Source organism: Ochotona princeps, chromosome 26, assembly GCF_030435755.1.
Source record: "Ochotona princeps isolate mOchPri1 chromosome 26, mOchPri1.hap1, whole genome shotgun sequence".
Lineage (NCBI taxonomy): Eukaryota > Metazoa > Chordata > Mammalia > Lagomorpha > Ochotonidae > Ochotona > Ochotona princeps.
This window is the reverse complement of record NC_080857.1, coordinates 1,111,573-1,130,936: the sequence shown is the minus strand read 5'-3', so window position 1 is coordinate 1,130,936 and position 19,364 is coordinate 1,111,573. Positions and strand designations below refer to the sequence as shown.

The 19,364-nt window shown below is 58.3% G+C and overlaps 1 protein-coding gene across 2 annotated transcripts in view; it reads right to left on the bottom strand.

Annotated features, from left to right (window-relative positions):
- Nucleotides 1–19,364, bottom strand: part of CDC42BPB (CDC42 binding protein kinase beta) — a 65,665-nt gene that overhangs the window by 9,442 nt on the left and 36,859 nt on the right. For both annotated transcript variants that reach the window (XM_058655462.1, XM_058655464.1), the window contains exons 8-26: nt 18,373–18,621; nt 17,834–17,913; nt 16,100–16,266; nt 15,884–16,003; nt 14,890–15,023; nt 13,967–14,209; nt 12,274–12,384; nt 10,925–11,169; nt 9,995–10,100; nt 9,584–9,708; nt 9,331–9,436; nt 7,200–7,348; nt 6,242–6,333; nt 5,245–5,324; nt 2,808–2,897; nt 2,488–2,565; nt 1,481–1,586; nt 1,122–1,258; nt 658–797 (exon numbers count right to left, since the gene is read on the bottom strand). In XM_058655462.1, the coding sequence (XP_058511445.1) occupies nt 658–797; nt 1,122–1,258; nt 1,481–1,586; nt 2,488–2,565; nt 2,808–2,897; nt 5,245–5,324; nt 6,242–6,333; nt 7,200–7,348; nt 9,331–9,436; nt 9,584–9,708; nt 9,995–10,100; nt 10,925–11,169; nt 12,274–12,384; nt 13,967–14,209; nt 14,890–15,023; nt 15,884–16,003; nt 16,100–16,266; nt 17,834–17,913; nt 18,373–18,621 (2,558 nt within the window). The remainder of the gene's footprint in view (nt 1–657; nt 798–1,121; nt 1,259–1,480; nt 1,587–2,487; nt 2,566–2,807; nt 2,898–5,244; nt 5,325–6,241; nt 6,334–7,199; nt 7,349–9,330; nt 9,437–9,583; nt 9,709–9,994; nt 10,101–10,924; nt 11,170–12,273; nt 12,385–13,966; nt 14,210–14,889; nt 15,024–15,883; nt 16,004–16,099; nt 16,267–17,833; nt 17,914–18,372; nt 18,622–19,364) is intronic.

Here is a 19,364-nt window from a genome sequence, read left to right as displayed (position 1 = left end):
AGAAAATTTGGCCCAAATACTGGCTCTGCACCTGCTGTGCTGCAGTCCTGCCCTGGAAGATGCCAGGCACAGGTGGGACAATGTCATCGTGTGGCTGGCATGGCCGTGGACGGCTGGAAGTGCCCATCCCCCAAGATCCAGTGCTGGAAGCCAGGTGTCCAGGCCAGGCCAGAACAGGTGCTGTCCCAAGTGGCCCCACGTCCATGTTACAGAGGGCGATACACTTGCCCTCCAGAGCCACCCTGGCACTGTAGCCCAGGTAAGAGACGCTCGGCCTGGCCCCAGGCCCTTGGCAGCTGCTGCAGGCTGTGCCTCTGCTGTGCTCCGTCTGCGCCCCACCCTGCACCCCAGCTGGCTCCCTCCTCAAATGCCACAGTAATGGGGTAAGCCGGGAAGGCCACCTGAATCTCCTGTCCACTGTGTTTGCAAGGTGCCCCAGCAGTAGGCACTCTACTGTGGGATGCGGTGCCCCATATGGTAGATGGCAGACAATGCCCAGCCCCGTGAGCTTTCAAGTTCAAAAACACCCAAAGCAGCAAAGCTCACAGCCAGTAAGTAGTAACCAAGCCTTCCCCCTGTGGGAATCCTACAGTGAGAAAGGAGCTGATGTCATTCACAAGGGTGAGGGTCCCTGAGCTGACAGACCCTCACACCCACCTGAGGTCCAGGACGTGGCTGGCCATGACGCCGGGCTGTGCAGACTTTCCCTCTGGCAGGTCATACAGGAAGAGCTTGCAGTCACAGACCACTGCATACGCCCGCTGCCACCCCTTCTTGACTCCACTGGGCTTGGGAACCTGCAGACCAACGACAACCACATCCCACTGGGCCCCTGGCTTACTGGAGACTGCCCATCTCGCTGTGGCTGCAAAGGCTCAGCATGTGCAGCTGATGAGACCGACGGCAACTCTGCTACCGAGCACACGGTGTCTTGGGCCACAGTGGACAGATGCCGGGTCTGTTGTCTGACACTGAAGCCGTTCAGCCCAGGACACAGACAGGGTCCCCAAGGCCCTCAGTCCCCCAGGAAACCTCACACCACAGCCCTGGCTTAGAGCAGCGGGGTGGTCATTAGCCACAGCAGAGTGGCAGAGGCCCGGACAAGGCCCCGGCCCCCTTACCTTGACGTAGCCCTTGTAGGCCGTTCCTATACCCCGTTGCACGTCTACACCCAGGGGCCTCTTGGATTGCTCAGGGGGGATGGGGCACACCTGGGGGGCGCTGTCTCTGCAGGCAATGTGGCAGGCAAAGGAGCACACTGCAAAGGATGGGAGTAGGGTGACCCTCGGGCACCCCCAGGACAAGGCCAGAGACCTGGCACTGCGTGCACATCCACCCAGCAGCCCTGCTAACGAGCGGCCCAGAACCGCTGCTCACAAACCCTGGGCTGCCCACCCCCGAGGAGAGCCACCGTGAGCAGCTGGTCCTTGCCTGGTCCTTGCCCCTGCTGTGCCCACGAGGGGCAGTGGAAGTCACTCACCGTCGCAGGCATAGCCCTGTCGGATGAGCCCAACCATCAGGGAGGTGCAGTGGCTGCACTGTGTGGGGCTGGAGAAGGACTTGATACTGAACTGATGAGCCTTGGGCTAGAAGGAGAGGGACCATGGCGTGAGGAACAGAGCAGACAGCATGTGACCTGCAGGCAGACCTACACCGCACAGGCCTCTGGATAAAGCGGGAAACAAGCCCACCGGTGCTTCCCTCCGGGCGGACTGGGCCACGGCACCCTCCCCAAGGACAGAGTGGTCAGCTAGATGGGATCCAGCTGTCCCAAGAGCAGCCCTGGCATGTGTGACCAAGACACACAGGAAGTGCTCCTAAAATCCCAAGGTGGGAGGTTGGCACCTGGCACTCCCTGGGCCTGAACCCAACATCGGGCCAGGCTTGACCTGCATGGTGAGCAGGGAGCAGCTGGGCAGCCCTGCGTGGCACCCCACCTGGCTGTCAGATACGTGCACACACAAGCCCTGTGTTTGTGGTCCTGGGCTCTGAGACTCTAATTCTTGTCCAGGAAACCTCATTCCTCCTGCTGAGGCCCGGCGGCAGCCAGGTCCACTCACACAGTACCACACCCATGCCAGGTGGGGAAGTGCAGACACCCAGGGACCTGTGCAGCTCACATGACGGAGACTGTCGGGCCCCAAGGGACAGACCTCGACCAAGAAGCAAGCAGCTGGCCCGTGCTGAGGGCAGGGCTTCCCAGACATGAACAAGCCAGGGCTCAGAGCCATAGGACTCCTTTTACACTGAGCCCACGCCCTCAGACAAACACAGGGTGTCCACATGCTGGCAGCCAGTGGGGAAGAGCTGGCCGGATAGGAAGCCCCGGTGGTCACCAGCAGCAGGAGGTGAGGCAATGGGGTCAGGGGCTCCCTGCCATCCAAGACCAACACAGCACGGGCCCCAAGGCTCCCAGCATGTCCATCTTTGTTACACCAAAGGTATTTTCCGACACTGAGAGGTGCCCCGAGTTGAGAAAGGCCTTACCTTTGGTCCAGCCAGGGCAAGGGCTGGCGTGGCGGGCAGTGGCACAGCGGATGGCCTCTGTGACAGCCGACCCAGGTCCTAGGACACAAACAGGGCACAGCTAACCAATAGCAACTTGGTGCATCTCTGACGTACTATACTGCTGCTGTCACACTCATGGGAATTCTGAAAACAGCTGGGCTTGGGGCACGGGCGAGGCCCTAGTGACAGCCGAGGATGCCAGCCAGGGGTCCCCGGGCAAGGAAGAGCTCTCAGAGAGCTGGGCCTGGGGCACGGGCGAGGCCCTAGCGATGGCCCAGGACGCCAGCCAGAGCTCTCACCTCCTGCTGCTCTCCGCTTGTGGCCACCGAGGTCTGGGGCGGCCCTTCCGGCTTGGCAGCCTGGGCTTCCTGCTCGCTGGCCGAACTCGTCTGCAAAAGGAAGACACAGGCTGCGGAGGCCAGACCCTGTCCTGCCGTCACAGACCCCGGTCCCAGGCTCTCTTTGCCGGGGCCTCTCCAGGGGCCCTGAGAACCACTGTGGGGCACTGCCTGGCCAGGGAAGGGCAGGGAGCCGAGCCTGTTGGCTCTTGGGTCTGACTGCCTGGGCAGGTCATCTCAACCGGGCAGTGCTGGGAACAAACAAGTGACCAAATGCTCAGGCCAGTGACTTAGGACAAAGGTTACAAACCCCATCTGGTGGGGCTCTCACACCAGTGCTGGAAGTAACATGACAGCCCCAAACTCCTCAAAACTCACAAGGGATTCCTGAACACTGCACAAGGGATTCCTGAACACTGAAGTTCCTCCAGGTACGGTGTTCACCCCATGCTCATGGGAGCAGAAGGAAGGCAACTGGGTTCAGGACACACACCAGAATACCCACCCCATGGCCCCAACCTCATCGACAGACAGTCCCCACAGGAAGGTGAGGAAGCCCTGTGCCTACAAACATGCTAGGGACCGGCCAGCTCAGTTAGCTAATTATCAACATGTAAGCCAACGTCCCCATAAATAAGACACATTAGGCAAATTCAGATTTCCATCCTCAGAGGAATGAGCAGGTATCAGTCATTTAATTTTAGCCGCACTAGGTTCATTTAGTCGATGAATTAGTCAAAAGGATGCAAGCTGTTTGTTACAGGATTGAGTCAGGAAGGCTGCATGGCAGTCACTGACTTCCTCCCAAAGGACCAGCAGAGACGACACAGACAAGGAGAGCAAGTCCTCAATGGCGACAGAGGAACAGAGCGGTCACTGCGACCCAGTGCTGCGGCACACCGCCCCTCCACATGCAGCGGCCGACCTGACCAGGCCAACTAGAGCTGTCAGCTGTACACACCCCGTCCCTGGTCACTCGGGGACTTGGAGGAGGCTTGAGGAGCCAGGGAGGACGGGACAGTGTCCACGCCCCCAATCTGGGCTCCATGGGACTCTGCTTCATTGCCCGCTGTCTCAGAGAAGGCATGCTGTCTGCAGCAATGGGTTTGTCAAGGCACTAAATGCATTTTCTCCGTCAACTGAGGTCTCCAGAGACCCCGGATCTTACTGTTCCATACTGCTCTCATGCTTTTTCAATTTGTGCACTTGAACGAGAAAGAGGCAGAGCGATCTCCATGTCCCGAGTGACTCCCCAAAATGCCCACAACCGCTGTGCTGCCTGCACCAGGACTTCAATCCAGGCCCCATGAGGCTGGCACGGACCCCCGGCCTTGAGACTCCACCGCCTGCTTCCCAGGATATGCACACGTATCACCCACCAGTAAGGCTGAACAACCATTTCTGCAGCTGGTGCTCCACACTGTGTGCCCAGAGTGGCTGCTGGCCATGAGCCTGCTTGGTCCAGACAAGGCTGGCCGGATGGGCACACTGACTGAGCAATTACAGCAGAAGCTTTGATCAAACGATGCACTCAGGCAGAGGGCCTCCCCACTGTCTACGGGGCCAAATATTCCCCCCCAAGGACATAGTGTAGGAGACATTTGTTCCAGACACTCATAGCCGAGGCAGGGATGGCATCCCTGTGAGCCCCACTGGGAGTCCCGCTGCCCCACGTCTGCTGCAGCTCTCTGCTCACGTGCATGGCAGGGAGACCCAGATGGAGCTCCAGGCTCCTGGCTTTGCCTGCTAGAGGACATCTGGGGAGTGATCCAGCAGACCGACAACTGTCTCACTCTAGTTCTGCCCTTGGAGGGACCAAAGAACAGGGAGGAAGCATGAGGTCCTCTGTGACGAGAAACGCTGCTGTGCAGGTCCTCACGTGTGGCAGCGAGCGTCCAACCCCACTGCTGACTGCTCAGGGCGTCCATGTGTGCAGACACCCCCAGCGTCCACCCTCCAACTTTCCTAAACATGAAGTCAGAAAAGCAGAGCGCCTGCACTGATCCTCTGCCGAGCTTTGTTCTTGGTTCTCCGGCTCACTGGCTTGCTCCCCGGGGTGAGTGGGCAGGGTGCGCCTCCCGGGGCTGCCAACAGCACTCTACCCTGGATGCTGAGGCCTGGAGCCGAGCGGATCTCACAGCCCACCTCTCCCACCTTGCATGCAGACCAGTGACAAAGCCACAGAAGTGACAGGAATAATGATGCGTGCTTGTCTGCTCTAGGTGAGAAGCTGCATTTAGGCCGCCTCCACAGTAGCAGTCTGGGAGCCCCCGAGCTCTCCCCTCCACAACGGTCATGGCCAGGGGCAGCCCAGGTCAACGACAGGCTCAGCACAGCATCAGTGGCGAGCCATTCTCATTGATCTACAGCTCACCTGTGCCCGGAGACAGTTACTTACTCTGAACGTCAGGTCGTGGGCCAGCGGCGCGGTGTTGAAGTACTCGAAAATGGCTTCCTGGAACTCTGGAAGCTTGAGCCCTGCAGAGGAACAGACGGCCCAGGTGAGCAGCTGCGACTCTCAACCCGGGGTCACCAATGTCATCTCTCCCCTAAATTCACAGATCGCTCCGAGAAGGTCCCGGGCAGGCACCATGGGACGCCCCAGAGCCAGGCACAGCAGGCCAAGTCCTCTGGAAGAAGAACCGGGGACCTGAAGCGGACAGCAGGTGCGCGGCCATGAGTGGGCCCTGACGACACTCAGAAGGCGGCATGGGACTGTCAGCCACCAAGGAAAGCACTCCAGCCATGTGCAGGGAGCTCCAAGGGGGTCAGTCGCCTGAGCTGTGTCCGGGAAGCCAGGCCCAACCGGGAGTAAACTGGGGTGCACCCTGCACGGCCAGGCTGGCGAAACGGTTCTTACAACTAATGCAGGAAGAAAGCCTGAGGCATCTGGCACAAAATTCAGAAACTGCTTGGGGGGCAGGGAGAAACAACCTAAACAACATTATAAGCAAGACAAACCAGAAATAAATGAAAGGCTGTAACTCATAACACAAAACCTTCTAGAAACGCAGTCTGAGTTCTTGGAAATTGGCAAACACAGTTTACACCATGGTGCTGTCTCTCCTCAGCCTGGCAAGAACCCAGAACTGCGACGCTGACTTGCCGTGAGCTGCGGGAAGCCACGGGCTCCTGGCATGCCCTTGCAGGCCTGCCCTGGGATCTGACACAAAGGCTCTGTGTGGACGGTGCCCGGCCCAGGGGCTGCAGCACCAAGGGGCTCAGGACGTGTCCCAGTGCTGTCTGGCGGCACCCCCACCCCAGCACAGCAGGTGCACAACACAAGAATGTTGCCCTGAGAGTAACCTGCAAACGCACTCGAGTGTAAAGCTGGAATCTGAAAGCAGAAAGAGAAGCCATCTCCTTTAACCGTGCGCCCCAGGCTCTTCAACTACCTGTATCTGCTCTGAACTTCTCCATCTTTTTCTTCAGATTCTCCATTTCTTCCAGTAGTTCTCTGTTTTTGGCTTCGGAGTCCTTCAGTTTACTGAAGATACAAAGGAAATGGTTTTCATGGCACCAGCAGAGGACAGCAGGAGGGCAGGGGCGGGGCCTGTGCTGCCTAGCTCTTGCTGGACGTGCCAGAGCCTCCAGCATGGAGCTGGCGGGCACAGCTGGTCAGAGCCCATCTCAGGAAGCCCTCCAGATCCTGCGGCTCCCCACACTCTGAGCACGGGTGGTCAGAGCAGTCCAGCCATGCCCAGGGAGTTGGCCAGGGCCTGCGGGTTTTCACATGAAGCCAGACAGTGGGCACAGGGTGTGCGGCTGCCGCCAACCATCAGCAGGTGACATTGGCCAGCAACCCCACCCTGCACCCAGACAGCAGGAGGCAGGTAGGGATCTTGGCAGCCTGGGTGCAGGGCAAACACGTGACTGCTACGTACATTTTAAACTCCAAACTAATGGGATTTTAGGGCTTGGTAACTCTGTCCCTCCCAAGCAATCGTGCCCTGCAGGATGCCCCGCCGCACACCGCAGAGAGGCACCAGCACCTGCTCATGGCAGACCCACAGGCACTGCTGAACCTGCCACACACGTGGTCTCCCATGGCCACTTCAACTTAGGGATATTCCAAACAAGCAGGCCATCTGGTACCTCCACTGATAAACACTAGTTCTTGGAAACTTCCCCGTTAGCAGACCTAGCAGCACTGACACGGACAGGGCTGTAGCTTTGCCACGCATCCAGCAACTTGGGTGCCATGCTCACAATGTCTCGGAGCCCAGAGTGCATCCCCAGGCTTCTCCCACCACCTCGCATCACACCTGCCAACACAGAGCTGCAGCTCCCACGGCTCCCGGTGCCCCACAGCGAGCCTCTGCGCCTGCGCCCCGTTGGAGAAGCACCACGTACCTCTCCAAGGACAGGTTTGCGTCCTTGCTCTCCCGCAGCTCGTCCTGCACCAGTTGCTTGGCCCGCAGCTCGGCCTCGAGCGCCGACTGCAGCTCCAGACGCGCAGACATGTCGAGCTTCTGGCTACGCCGGACCTTCCACAGAGGGTCCTTCAGCCGGGGGAGACATGCAGTAAACACACGGGACCACCCGCTGCGAACCAGTGCTACCCACTCAGTGACTTCGTTCTGTTTATTTGAAAGATGGCAGCGAAACAGACTCTCCCAATGACTGGTTCATCGTCAAGGGGCCAAAATGCCCAAGAACCCCAACCAAGTCTCCCACATGGGTGACAGGGCCCCAAGTCCTTGAACCCTTTCAGGAGCTGGATGGGAAGTGCAGTGGTCAGCACTCGGAGCTGCACTCTGAAGGGGGGGTGTCAGCAGCCTAACTTGCTATGCCACTATGCTGGTCCCTATTCTCCAATCTGTATTTAAAGGTCAACAGAGAGGAAGGCAGAACAGCAGAGACGCCCACCCTGGTCTTGAACCAGGTCCACTGGGTACAATTTCAGTTGTGACATTTTATGGCTTTTATTCTTTTGTAATAGTTTTACAAAAAGCTCCCAGTGCACTAGCGTAAAAGCTAAAGTCCTCGCCTTGCACACGCCCAGGATTCCATATGGATCTGTGACCCAGCAGCTCCACTTCCCATCCAGCTCCCTGCCTGTGGCCTGGGAAAGCAGTCAAGGACGGTCCAAAGCCTTGGGACCCTGCACCCGCGTAGGGGACCGGGAAGAGGCTCTGGGTTCCTGGCTTTAGATAGGCTCAGCTCCAGCCGTTGTGGCCGCTTGGGGAGTGAATCATCGGACGGAAGATCTTCCTCTCTGTCTCTCCTCTCTGTATATCTGACTTTCCAATGAAAAAATAAAATCTTAAAAAAAAATTTTTACAAAAAAGTAATTATATATATATTGGAGAATAAACACAGCGCAATTTTTAAATAGGTCCTTAAGACAGAAATCTAAGATAAGTTACGGTGCATGGCTAAGCCTCAGCTATCTTTTTTCCTAGTCTTTATTTTTATATTTCATTTGTTTGAAAGCAGAATTAGAGAGAGATCACACATTTGCTGGTTCCCTCCTCAAATGGCCTCAATGGCCAGGCCAGGACTGGGTGAGGCTGGAGCCAGGAGCCAGGAGCTCCATCTCAGGTGGAGCTGGGCCTCACCTGGGCCTCTCAGGTGGACAGCAGACACCCGGGTACTTGGGCTATTTTCTGTCTTCTCCAGGTGCCTAACTGTGAGCCGGATCAGAAGTACAGCAGCCAAGACTGAACCTGGAATTCATTTGGAATGCTGGATTCACAGGCGGTGGTCTAATGCACTGTGCCACAGGGCTGGCCCTAACATTTTGTAATTTTCATTATCACTGCTTGTTCCTTTGCTGGGCTGGTGTCGTACAGCAAGTTAAAGGAAGACAGTGTCCGCTGCCCGGCCCAGGGAACAGCCACGAAGACGGCCCAAGACGCGGGAGGCCCGTACTGCGCTCCCGGCTCCTAGCTTCCGCCTGGCTCCGCCCGGCTCCGCCCTGGCTGTGGTGGCCACTTGAGGAACCAGCACATGGAAGAGATCTCCCTCTCTTCTGTTACTCTATTTTTCAAATAATGGGACAGATGAGTCTTATTTTAAAATAAACCAGTAAGAAAGGGAGGAATGATGGAATAGCCTAGAAGGAAGGGAACCCCTGATCTGCAGTGGGTGGAGAGCCACTCCCTGCTGCCTGCCGGACCTGCGTTACAGGGCATGCGAGCTGACCACAGGGCAGGGACTCGAGCCTGGGCATCCTTGGTGGCAATTCAGCCTCCACACCAACGCCCCGTTTTGGGTGTATTTCACAGGTCGATTTGGCCCCAGGAAGACAGTGTGGCAGGTACCGCACCCAGGGGAACACGCACAGGTCACTATGGTAGCCAGGCAGGAGTCCTTGCACTGCCGTGGCTTCTGAACCGTGACTTTCTGACAGCTGACCAGAGGCAGCATTTTGCAGCTGGACTTGGCACCCCCCAAGGAAGTACCCACAAACCTCTCTGATGCGGCGCCCCTACCTAAGAGCGGGCTGACCACAAAGGGCAGGTTCTCCCATAGCACCCACCAGAGTTCTGGAGCCGAGGCTGCAGCTCCTCAGATTCTCCAGCTCTTCCGCCATCTTCGAAGCCAGAGCCTGTAGGTAGCCACGGGCGTCCTTCTCGTCGCTGACCCTGGGGCGAGGGGGGACATGTGCCACCCTCAGGCGGGTACAAGCAGGGCTGCCTCCCGTCCACACCCGTGGTGCCCTCCTCACAATCTGGGGAGATGGCGTGGGCCTCGCCCGGCTGCAGCACCTGCGGTGTGGTGGACAGACCTACCACTGAATGATCTCGGCAATCTGGGCCTCCCAGTGTGCAGCCGACTCCTTCTTGGAGGCCAGATCCTGCAGCTCTCCCTCCAGCTGTCTGTTTTGAGCCGTGAGTTTGTCCACAAAGGAACAAAGCTGAAAGCAAACAATTCCACCACACAACCCTTTAATGGCATCCTTCAACAGACAGCAGCACTAAGATGCAGTTCTCGAGAGGCGGACAGTTCCAGTCTAGTTCAAGAACGACCTGCGGCTGTACCTGCCACAGGTCGCCCCGGTGCACACAGCCAAGCAGCAGGGCCCAGCCTGGCACTTCCGCTACTAGCAGCTGTTAGCAGAACCAAATCATCCCACTGAAAGGCCGGACAGCTTTCAAATCAAATACTGAAACCAGCCACCCAGCTTCATGCAGTTACATTACCTTTTCATTCTCAGCAGTTAATTTCTTGTTTTCATCAAGCAGCATAGCTCTTTCCCGCTCGTACTGATCTTTGATCGTACCCACTGCTTCCTCCATCTCATTTCGCCTGTGGAGGCGAAGGGGGAAGCAGCTGTAGAAGTTTCTGGAGTGGGGCTAGTGCAGGGGCTCAGCGGGCTAATTCTCCACCTTGCAGCACTGTCATGCTCATATGGGCGCCAGTTCTAGTCCCTGCTGCTCCGCTTCCCATCCAGCTCCCTGCCTGTGGCCTGGGAAAGCAGTCGAGGACGGCCCAAAGCCTTGGGACCCTGCCCCACTTGGGAGACCTGGAAGAGACTCCTGGCTCCTGGCTTCGGATTGGCAAGTCTGGCCATTGAAGCCATTTGGGGAGTGGGCCAGTGCATGGAAAATCTTTTTCTCTTTATTTCCTCCTCTCTGCAGATCTTTCAAACAAAAATAATCTACGTGTGTGTGTGTGTATACATACACATGCATATATATACATATTTTTTCCCCAAAAAGAAGAGGCTTCCAGCTTGCTGGCTTGGTGGCACGGTGGGTTCAGGCTACCACCTATAATGCAGGATCCCATATAGGTGGCACTTGAAGACCTGATTGTTAACTTGTGATCCAGCTCCCTCCTACTACACCATGGAAAGCAGCAAAAGACGGCCCCAGGGCTTGGTCTGCTGTGCCCCCTTGGCAGACCCAGGGCAAGCACCTGGCTCCCCGCTCTGGGCTGGCCCAGCCTTGGCCACTGCAGCCACTGGAGAGAACCAGCAACGGAAGGTCTCTCCTTTTCTCTGTAACTATCTCTTTCAAATAAATAAAAACCATTTCTAAAGAGGCCCCCAGCACCGCTCCCGCGTGCCTGAGCCCCGGCCCGCGGGACTCACCCCTCCGCCCGCCTGAGCCCCGGCCCGCGGGACTCACCGCTCGCGCCTGCTCTTCTCCAGCTTGTCCTTGAGCACCAGGATCTCCTTCTGCAAGGCGAGCTGGTGGCTCTCCGAGTCGTGCACCTCCTTTTTCACGTTTTTCACTTCCAGCACATGGGAGGCTTCGCGACGCACCAGCTCCTCTTCATAGAACAAGACTTTCTTCTCCAGCTCAGACTTGATTTTGGACATCTCCTGCTGATGCTCCAAGACAGTGGCTGGGCCCCGGCTCCCCTGCTTCACCTGAGCAGAGGTGGGACATGAGGGGTGCTGCAGCCCAGGGCTCCAGGCAGCGCACAGCCCTCTCCACTGCCTATGAAGCCCCCAGGCAACAGGCTCCTTCTACGAGCTGTGTGGCCGACCACAGGGATCACAGGGCCGGCCGCTCTGCCCAATCACTGGAGTCTGTCCCGCCCGGCCGTGGCCATGAGTCACCAGTTCTTCCCTGTATGGACATTCCTGGGGCTGCGGTGACTGGGGATACACCAAGGTTTTGGCTCCCACAATACAGCCGAAGTCACTGGCACAACCAGCCAATAAGCTATAAGATGCTCACATGGCAGTGTGATAAGGAGAGGGGAGGGGCTGAAGGAGCAGTTAGGGCAGCAGCTCTGAGGCTGGGAGGGCAGCACTAGAGGCCCCAGGCACAAGCAGGAGGGCGAGGGTGCAAGAGCGAGGGAAAAGAGGGGCGCTCAGCATGGCCAGTCAAGGGGCAGGGGCTCAGCATGGGCACACAGGGCCCCGGGCAGCCAAGGGGCAGGGGCTCAGCATGGGCACACAGGGCCCCGGGCAGCCAGGGGGCAGGGGCTCAGCATGGGCACACAGGGCCCCGGGCAGCCAGGGGCAGGGGCTCAGCATGGGCACACAGGGCCCCGGGCAGCCAAGGGGCAGGGCTCAGCATGGGCACACAGGGCCCCGGGCAGCCAGGGGGCAGGGGCTCAGCATGGGCACACAGGGCCCCGGGCAGCCAAGGGGCAGGGCTCAGCATGGGCACACAGGGCCCCGGGTAGCCAAGGGGCGGGGGCTCAGCATGGGCATGGCAGGCAGCCCGTACTGGAGGCGGCAGGTTAGCGAGGGGTGAGGGGCAGAGGGAGACGGCCATAGCCGAGCCGCACAGTCTGCTCAGGAGACCCTGACATGCCATGCTCACACACAGCCAGCCAGCTCCCTCCCCGGGCTCCCTTCCGTGAGCACAGGGCTTTATGAAGGAGCTAGACACCACAAGGCAAAGATGTTAGCTCAGCAGGATGACCAGGAGCCGTCTGGGGCTGGCATGCAAGGAGCAAAGAAATGCACTTTGCTCCCACGGAGGTCAGGCCGCCCACAGCCGAAGCCGCCCAGCACTACCTTGAGCGCCTCCAGCTCCCTCTCCAGCTGCCTGCAGAGGCTGTCGCTGTGCTCACGCAGCTTGCGCTCCTTGGAGGCCTCAGCCACAGCGTCTTCAAGCTGCGCTTCCAACTGCAGGGACACAACAGAGCCTGCCTCACCAGGAGCTCTCACCACAGCGCCCTTCAACGATCCGCTGCTTCCAGAACTTCACTGCTTTAAATTCTCATCTGAACTGAGACTCTGAAATCAAATTCCCAGACAGGGGCCAGGCGCGGTGGCCTAGCAGCTAAAGTCCTCGCCTTGAACGCACCGGGATCCCATATGGGCGCCGGTTCTAATCCCAGCAGCTCCACTTCCCATCCAGCTCCCTGCTTGTGGCCTGGGAAGGCAGTGGAGGACGGCCCAATGCGTTGGGACCCTGCACCCGTCTGGGAGACCTGGAAGAGGTTCCTGGTTCCCGGCTTCGGATCGGCGCAGCACCGGCCGTTGCGGCTCACTTTGGGAGTGAAACATCGGATGGAAGATCTTCCTCTCTGTCTCTGTATATCCGGCTTTCCAATAATGATACATCTTCTTAAAAAAAAAAATTCCCAGGCAGGATGCTGGCCTGCACATACAAGTACTTCCGCCACCTGCAGAATACTGCTTTGCTTTTCAACAGAAAGTTTTAAATATGCATAAATGAGAGAGGGGCGTGGCCTGACCATGGTGTGCCCAGCACACAGCCCAGTCCCTGCAGCCCGAGTGTAGACCATTACCCGTTTGCTCTCTGGCTCCTGTAACAAAATGACCATCCTCGGGCTTCACTAACTCAAGCTGGGTACGACTGCGACTATAAACATGCCTGGTTGGGCCCAGCGCAATAGCAGAGCAGCTAAAGTCATCTCCTTGAACACGCCGGGATCCCATATGGGCGCCAGTTCTAATCCTGGCAGTTCCACTTCCCATCCAGCTCCCTGCTTGTGGCCTGGGAAAGCAGCGGAGGATGGCCCAAAGCCTTGGGACCCTGCACCCATGTGGGAGACTCGAAGAAGCTCCTGGCTCCTGGCTTCAGATTGACTCAGCTCCAGCCGTTGCGGCTGCTTGGGGAGTGAACCATTGAACAGATCTTTCTGTCTCATCTCCTCTATGTATATCTGCCTTTCCAATAAAAAATAAATAAATATTTTTTAAAAAATGAGTAGAATTCTAAAAAAAAACATGTCTGGTTTACAAAATAAACAAGAAAGCGGCACTCTGAGACCTGAGGAGTTAGGACGCATGACCTGGGCAGGGTGACGGCCCACAGGTGCACAGGCCCACTCTGAGGGCCTCACCGGCCCTTCCCTGGGCGCCACGCAGGAGGCCTGTCTCCCGCTGGCTCCTCCACGGCAGCACCAGGACCCCGGCTCAGCAGACGCCCTTTCTCTCGCCCAAGAGAGAAAGCTACTGTAATCCAAAACATTACTTCCTGGGTGGGGTAGGGTCTCCTAGGGGCCACACCACGGCACAGCACCAAAACACACACTGTCCTGCTGGTGCCCTAAGCTAAGGCGTGTGGTATGGTGCCCGCAGGGCTCCATGTTCCTGGGCCACACCACGGCACAGCACCAAGACACTGTCCTACCGACAAACAGAGCACATCGGGGCCTCCCACAGCAACTTCACAGACAGACCTTGAGGGTCAAGGACTATAGGCAGCTCTGGTTCTGTGGCCCGTCCAGCCCAGTACCTCTTTGCGGAGTTTCTCAGACCTACGGCTCTCCTGCCGCAGCGTGTCCATCTTCTGCAAGGCTGCCTCCATCTCCTCCTCCTTGTCCCGCAGCTGCCGCGCCACCTTCTGCCTCTGGGAGCGCAGCTCAGCCATGCGCTCGTTGAGCTCCGAGAACTCCTGCAGCGTCAGCTTGCGCTGCTGGTGCAGGTCTTTGAGCTCCTTGGCCTGGGATTTCAACCGCTCAGACGCTTCTGCCAATTGCTGCAGAGGAAGGCCAGGACAGACTGCTGTGGCACCTGGCATCGGGCCCACAGCCCTTGGAGAGCGCTTGGGCCCTGTCCCTGGGCCCCTAGGACACTGTCAGCACACAAGCCCTCAACCTAAGTGCCTCCACACATGTTGTTGGCGTAAGCCACTGCACAGTCACACTGGACACCCAGGTTCTAATCAAGACTGCAGCAGGTTTGGGGAGGGGTGAGGAGAACCCAAGTATCTATGTAACCGTGTCACATAATACAATGTAATTACTGAAGTTAAATAATAAATAATTAAAAAAAAAAAAAAAAGACTGCAGCAGGTGCTGGCCACCACTAGCCACAGATGAACCTCAGCCACGTGCTGGGCTTGAGGCCCCTCATGTCTTAGAGCACATAACCACAGGCTCAACAGCGGGGTGGCGCGCAAGGCTGCCAGTCAGTGCCAGCATCCCAAATGACCACTGGCTCATGTCGCTGCTGCTCCACTTCCAACCCAGCTCCTCACTAACAGCCCTGATGGGCACAAGAGGACAGCCCCGCTTTCTCTGCATGGTCAGCTGCAGAGACGACGGTCACGTGGGTGCTGGTGGCAGCCAGGGTTCTGGGACCTGCACCTTCCTTCCCGGCCTGGATGCAGCCCAGGGGCCATCCCGGAGGAAGGGCCGAAGAGGCCTCACGCAGTACCTTGTGCAAGTCGTCCTTCTCCTGCTGTGCCAGGCGACACTGCTTCTCCAAGCCCCTCAGCCGCTGCGCGCAGTCCTCCTGCTCCTGGCGGAGCACGGTCGTGTCCTCCAGCCGGCGCTCGAGCCTGCTCGAATCTGACACAGGGACATCACTGCGCTCCTTGCCCAAGTGACGCCGCGGCTTGGCTACGGGGACTGCTGGACACACATCGGGCACCCCACTGACCCATCTGTGCCTCCCCTGCTGAGCGGCTTAGTGGCTCGGAGGCCTTGGGCAGTGCCAGCCCTCAGCCTGCGCGGCTCTGTAGCTGGCACCACACTCTCTCAGAGTGCAATAAAGGCCTGTGAATAACTGGTTCCTTCAAAACCTTTTCCTGAGAGGAGACAGGTTCCAGGTGTAACTGAGGGATGAGGTTTAAATATCACCTTTTCTCTGGAAGTCTAATGACTCAGGACGGGATGCAGGTCTAGGACCTCCCACGCGGTGGCCCACAGTCACCGCGGAAAGGGAGCAGCAGACAGCCCGTGTGTCTGAGGGTAAAGCAGCAGGCCTGGGGCCAGGCAGAGGCGCAGCCGGTGGAGCTGCCACCTGCATTACTGGCATCCTTCTGGGCACACGTTCAATGCCCAGCTGCTTCCCTTCCTATCCAGCTCCCTGCTAATGGCCTGTGAAGGCAGTGGAGGGTGGTCCAGGGACTCCTGGCTCCTGGCTTCCCCACTGCAGAACCCTGGCCATTGCAGCCATTTGAGGAGTGACTCAGTGGATGGCTGAGTGTAGCAAACAGGTGCAATGGTCCAGACACTGAGGTATCAGGACCCCAAGTGGCTTTGCTGATGTTGAAGCTCCTGGGGCTGCCTTAGCGTAAGAAAAAAGGTTCTGAGAAAAAGGTCCACTGACGAGTTCAACGTGGAAAAGCAAAAATGCAGCTGGGCCTGAGGGTGTGTCTCCCGCCTCGCCCCGCACCCTCTCCGTCTGTGTCTAAGCAGGGTCTTACCTGCTACCTTACTCCTCAGCCGTTCAATTTCTTCATTGAGTTTTTTGATCTCTTTGTCGCGGCTGGAGCTGCTCAGGGCCCGAGTGGAGCCATGAAGAGACTGCACGGTCTGCGTGGACTCTGAGGAGGGCACAGTATGAGTGCTGGGCCACAGAGGGGGGCCACGGAGCAGGGCTGTGGCCACGCTGCCCTACCCGCAGCACGCCCGCCCCTCACCTTGCAGCTTCCGGCTCAGCTCCAGCTTCTCCTGTGCCAGTCTGCGGATCCTCCTCTCATAGGCCTCGACCTGCAGGCTGTTCTCCAGGTCCCGCTGCACGTCCTCATCCGCGGTTAGCGTGTGCGTCTGCATGATGCTCTTCAGGGAGCCCCGGTCAGAGAAGCAGCTGTGGGACAGAGCAGTGGCTGTGCTCGCCCCAAGACGGCAACAGGCTCACAAGTGCTGAAAGCCTACACTGTGCCCAGTGCCAAAGCCAGACAGGCACCTGCCTGCCGGGGGCAAGTCCAGAGCAAGTCAGGCCAGGGCGGCCACTCAGGGCCACTCATGCCACACCGCCCACCCAGGAGGGCGAAGGCAGCAGCGCCGCTTGATGGCTGTCTTCACCATGTGGTGACCCGGGCAGCACAGGTCACCAGTTGGCTCTGCAACTCGCTGGTCACTCACAACGCACCAGCAGTGGCCATGTTCATGTGCAGACTGCAGCAGCCCAACTCTCAGGCTGCCTGTCTTTGAATTATTTAGTTCTGTCTGGCTCTTTATGCGACAGCCACATCAGGGAAACAGTTTTGAGTTTCTGGGCCTGCACCTGTACTCGTGTATCCATTCACACAAGGGCCCTGCTGGCCAAGGTCACAGAGAGGACCTGGGACACCTGCTACAACCACCACAGCAAGGCCTTGACCTGCATGTGAGACACATTGCTGGGGGGTGGCCCCATGCACCCCTGCTCACCCTGACTGTGCTGCCCAGACCTCTGGCAGTCAAGCAGTGGTGCCCCTGCTCAACAGTGTCAGCTGCCACTAGGCCGTGAGCCCAAGGCATGGGGGGATCCCTCCCCTCCTCCCCACCCCTGGGCTCTCCCCTAGGACCCAGCCTCCTTTCCAGAACCAAGTGAACACCCCTGGCAACTCCGTTCACAGAGGCCCACCCAGGACAGAAGTCAATGGGGTGAACAGAGCCATGGGCAAGAACTCCCCGATGGCAGCTTCCACGGTCAGTCCCATAAATAGAATGAGGAAGCTGAAGTTAATACCATCAACACAAGTGAGCAACGCTCTCAGGGGGCCAGCCTGCCAGGCACAACGGAACTCCTGCCAAGGTGGCTGTGCCAACTGCCACGAGACCGAGTCCTGCAACACCAGCAGCCTACCAGTGTGACATCAGCCAAATCCCACGATGGCCTGTCCCTGCTTACACTGGCATGAACTGAGCACAGCTGTCCCATTTGCAAAGGGCTGGAGGAAAGCACTGTAACAGAACCACAAACCCTACAGTACAGACAGGCACCGCCTAACCACTGCCACAGCCCCGAAGACCATGCTGTGGGGAGACTTCCAGTCCCCTGAGCACCACAGTGCAAACGTGCAATGCACACACTCACACGTACACACACACTCATGCGTGCACTCACACACACTCACACACACACAAGATTCAACAAAACACCAAAGTGGGGTAGCCAAGCGAAGGGGCAACACATGAGCTGACACGTGCAGGGAACGCAGGGCACAGTGCCTCAGGGGATCACAGCATCCCCGGCGCACAGCTCAGCCACATGCTGTGACCGTGACCTCACAAGGCCACTCCTGCACCTGTACACCATTGCCACATGGCACGTGAGTGCCTGGGCTGTCACAGAGCCCCCATAATCAAGTGTGCAAAGACCCTCCCGGCGAGAGCACACTGGGACGTATCACCCTTTTCTTTCCCAGGGAAGGCAAACGCAGACATACCTTTCTGTTGTGAAGGTAAAACCAATGAACGGCAAATGCAATCCAGAGAAGCCTGTGTGAGAACCAGGAGGTAGTACTTCCTGCGAAAGAACACACATACACACACAGCACCAGTGAAGCTGGTATTCAGGCAGACAGGGCAGGAGGAGAGGAGGGGGGCAGTCCTAGCTCAGGGACCAGGGCAGGAGGGGACCAGGGAAGCAGTCCTAGCTCAGGGACCAGGGGCCAGCGCTGTGGTTCAGCCACGCATCCAACTCCTGGCTGCTCTACTTAGGATCCTACTTCCTGCCAAAGCAGCAGAGGATGGGCCAAGAGTCTGGGTGACCATGGAAGACCCAGAAGCTCCTGGCTCCTGGCTGCAGCCTGGCCCAGCCCTGCGGTCACAGCAGAGTGAACCAGTGATGAAGCTTTCTTTCTCCCCTTCACTAATTCCACCTTTCAAATAAACACATCTATTAACAAATAAGGCTGGCAGTATCACTCTCATCTGTGTGCAACCAGCCCAACTCGGAGTAAGCTGACCGCACCCGCCCACTCACAGTGTTTCTCAGCATGTCATCGTCTACGTCGAAATTGGAGGTGTCGGAAGGGCTGCTCACGTCCGGGATGTACGGGGCTTCCAGGCTCCGAATGTTCTCCCAGTCCAGGCCCTCAAAGAACGCGTGCTTCTTGAAGTCCTCGATCCCGTTCTGCCCGAGCCGGCGCTCCCGGCTGCAGATCAGCCTCCGGATGAGGTCCTTGGCCTCCTCAGAGACGTCCGTGACGTGGGGTGGGAACTGAAACCGCTCCTGGGGGAGAGGCAGGTGGACACGTCCAAGGGGGCATGGCACCTCACACCCAGCCACGTCAGCTGCCACCAACTCCCGAGGCACGCAGAAGACTCGTGACTGCCCTGACAGCACACTGAACAGAGGCCACGACAGTGGCCAACGGCCACCCATCAGCGAGGCCGGACTCCTGAGCACAGGCCAGGCTGTGCTGGGCACATGAGCAGACACTGCCTCCTCGAGGTGCATCTGGCAAACATCCATGCCAATTCCACTGCCAGAAATGCCACTACAGCAACCACCGCTCAAAGAAGAGTCCAGAACCGTGCCATGGATTCGCCACGAATACTGCAAGTTAGCTAACTCCTCATCAGAAAGGGGTTTGTCCACAAAGACACGGTGCATGGAGCAAGCTCTCCTGTGTGCTGGAGACACTCCCAGTACATCCAGTGGTGGGTAGCGTGGGCCAGCAGGTTCACCTGGGCCTCCCCCGTAACCCCAGGGGAGTGCTGCCAGACCCGAGGGACAGATGCTGGCCGAGCCCTGGGTCCCCACACAAGGGGACGATGCCCGTCACCCCCGGCTGCCTGTGCCTCACTGTGCCCCCCGACACACACACACACAGGTGGACGATGCCCGTCACCCTCAGCTGCCCAGGGCTGTGACTCAGCAGGAAGCATGCCAGCATGAGGCCACGTCTCTGAGCCCAGAGGCCCCGAGTATGGGCTCACCTCTGCCGACTGCCCATGGGCATCTCGCAGGGC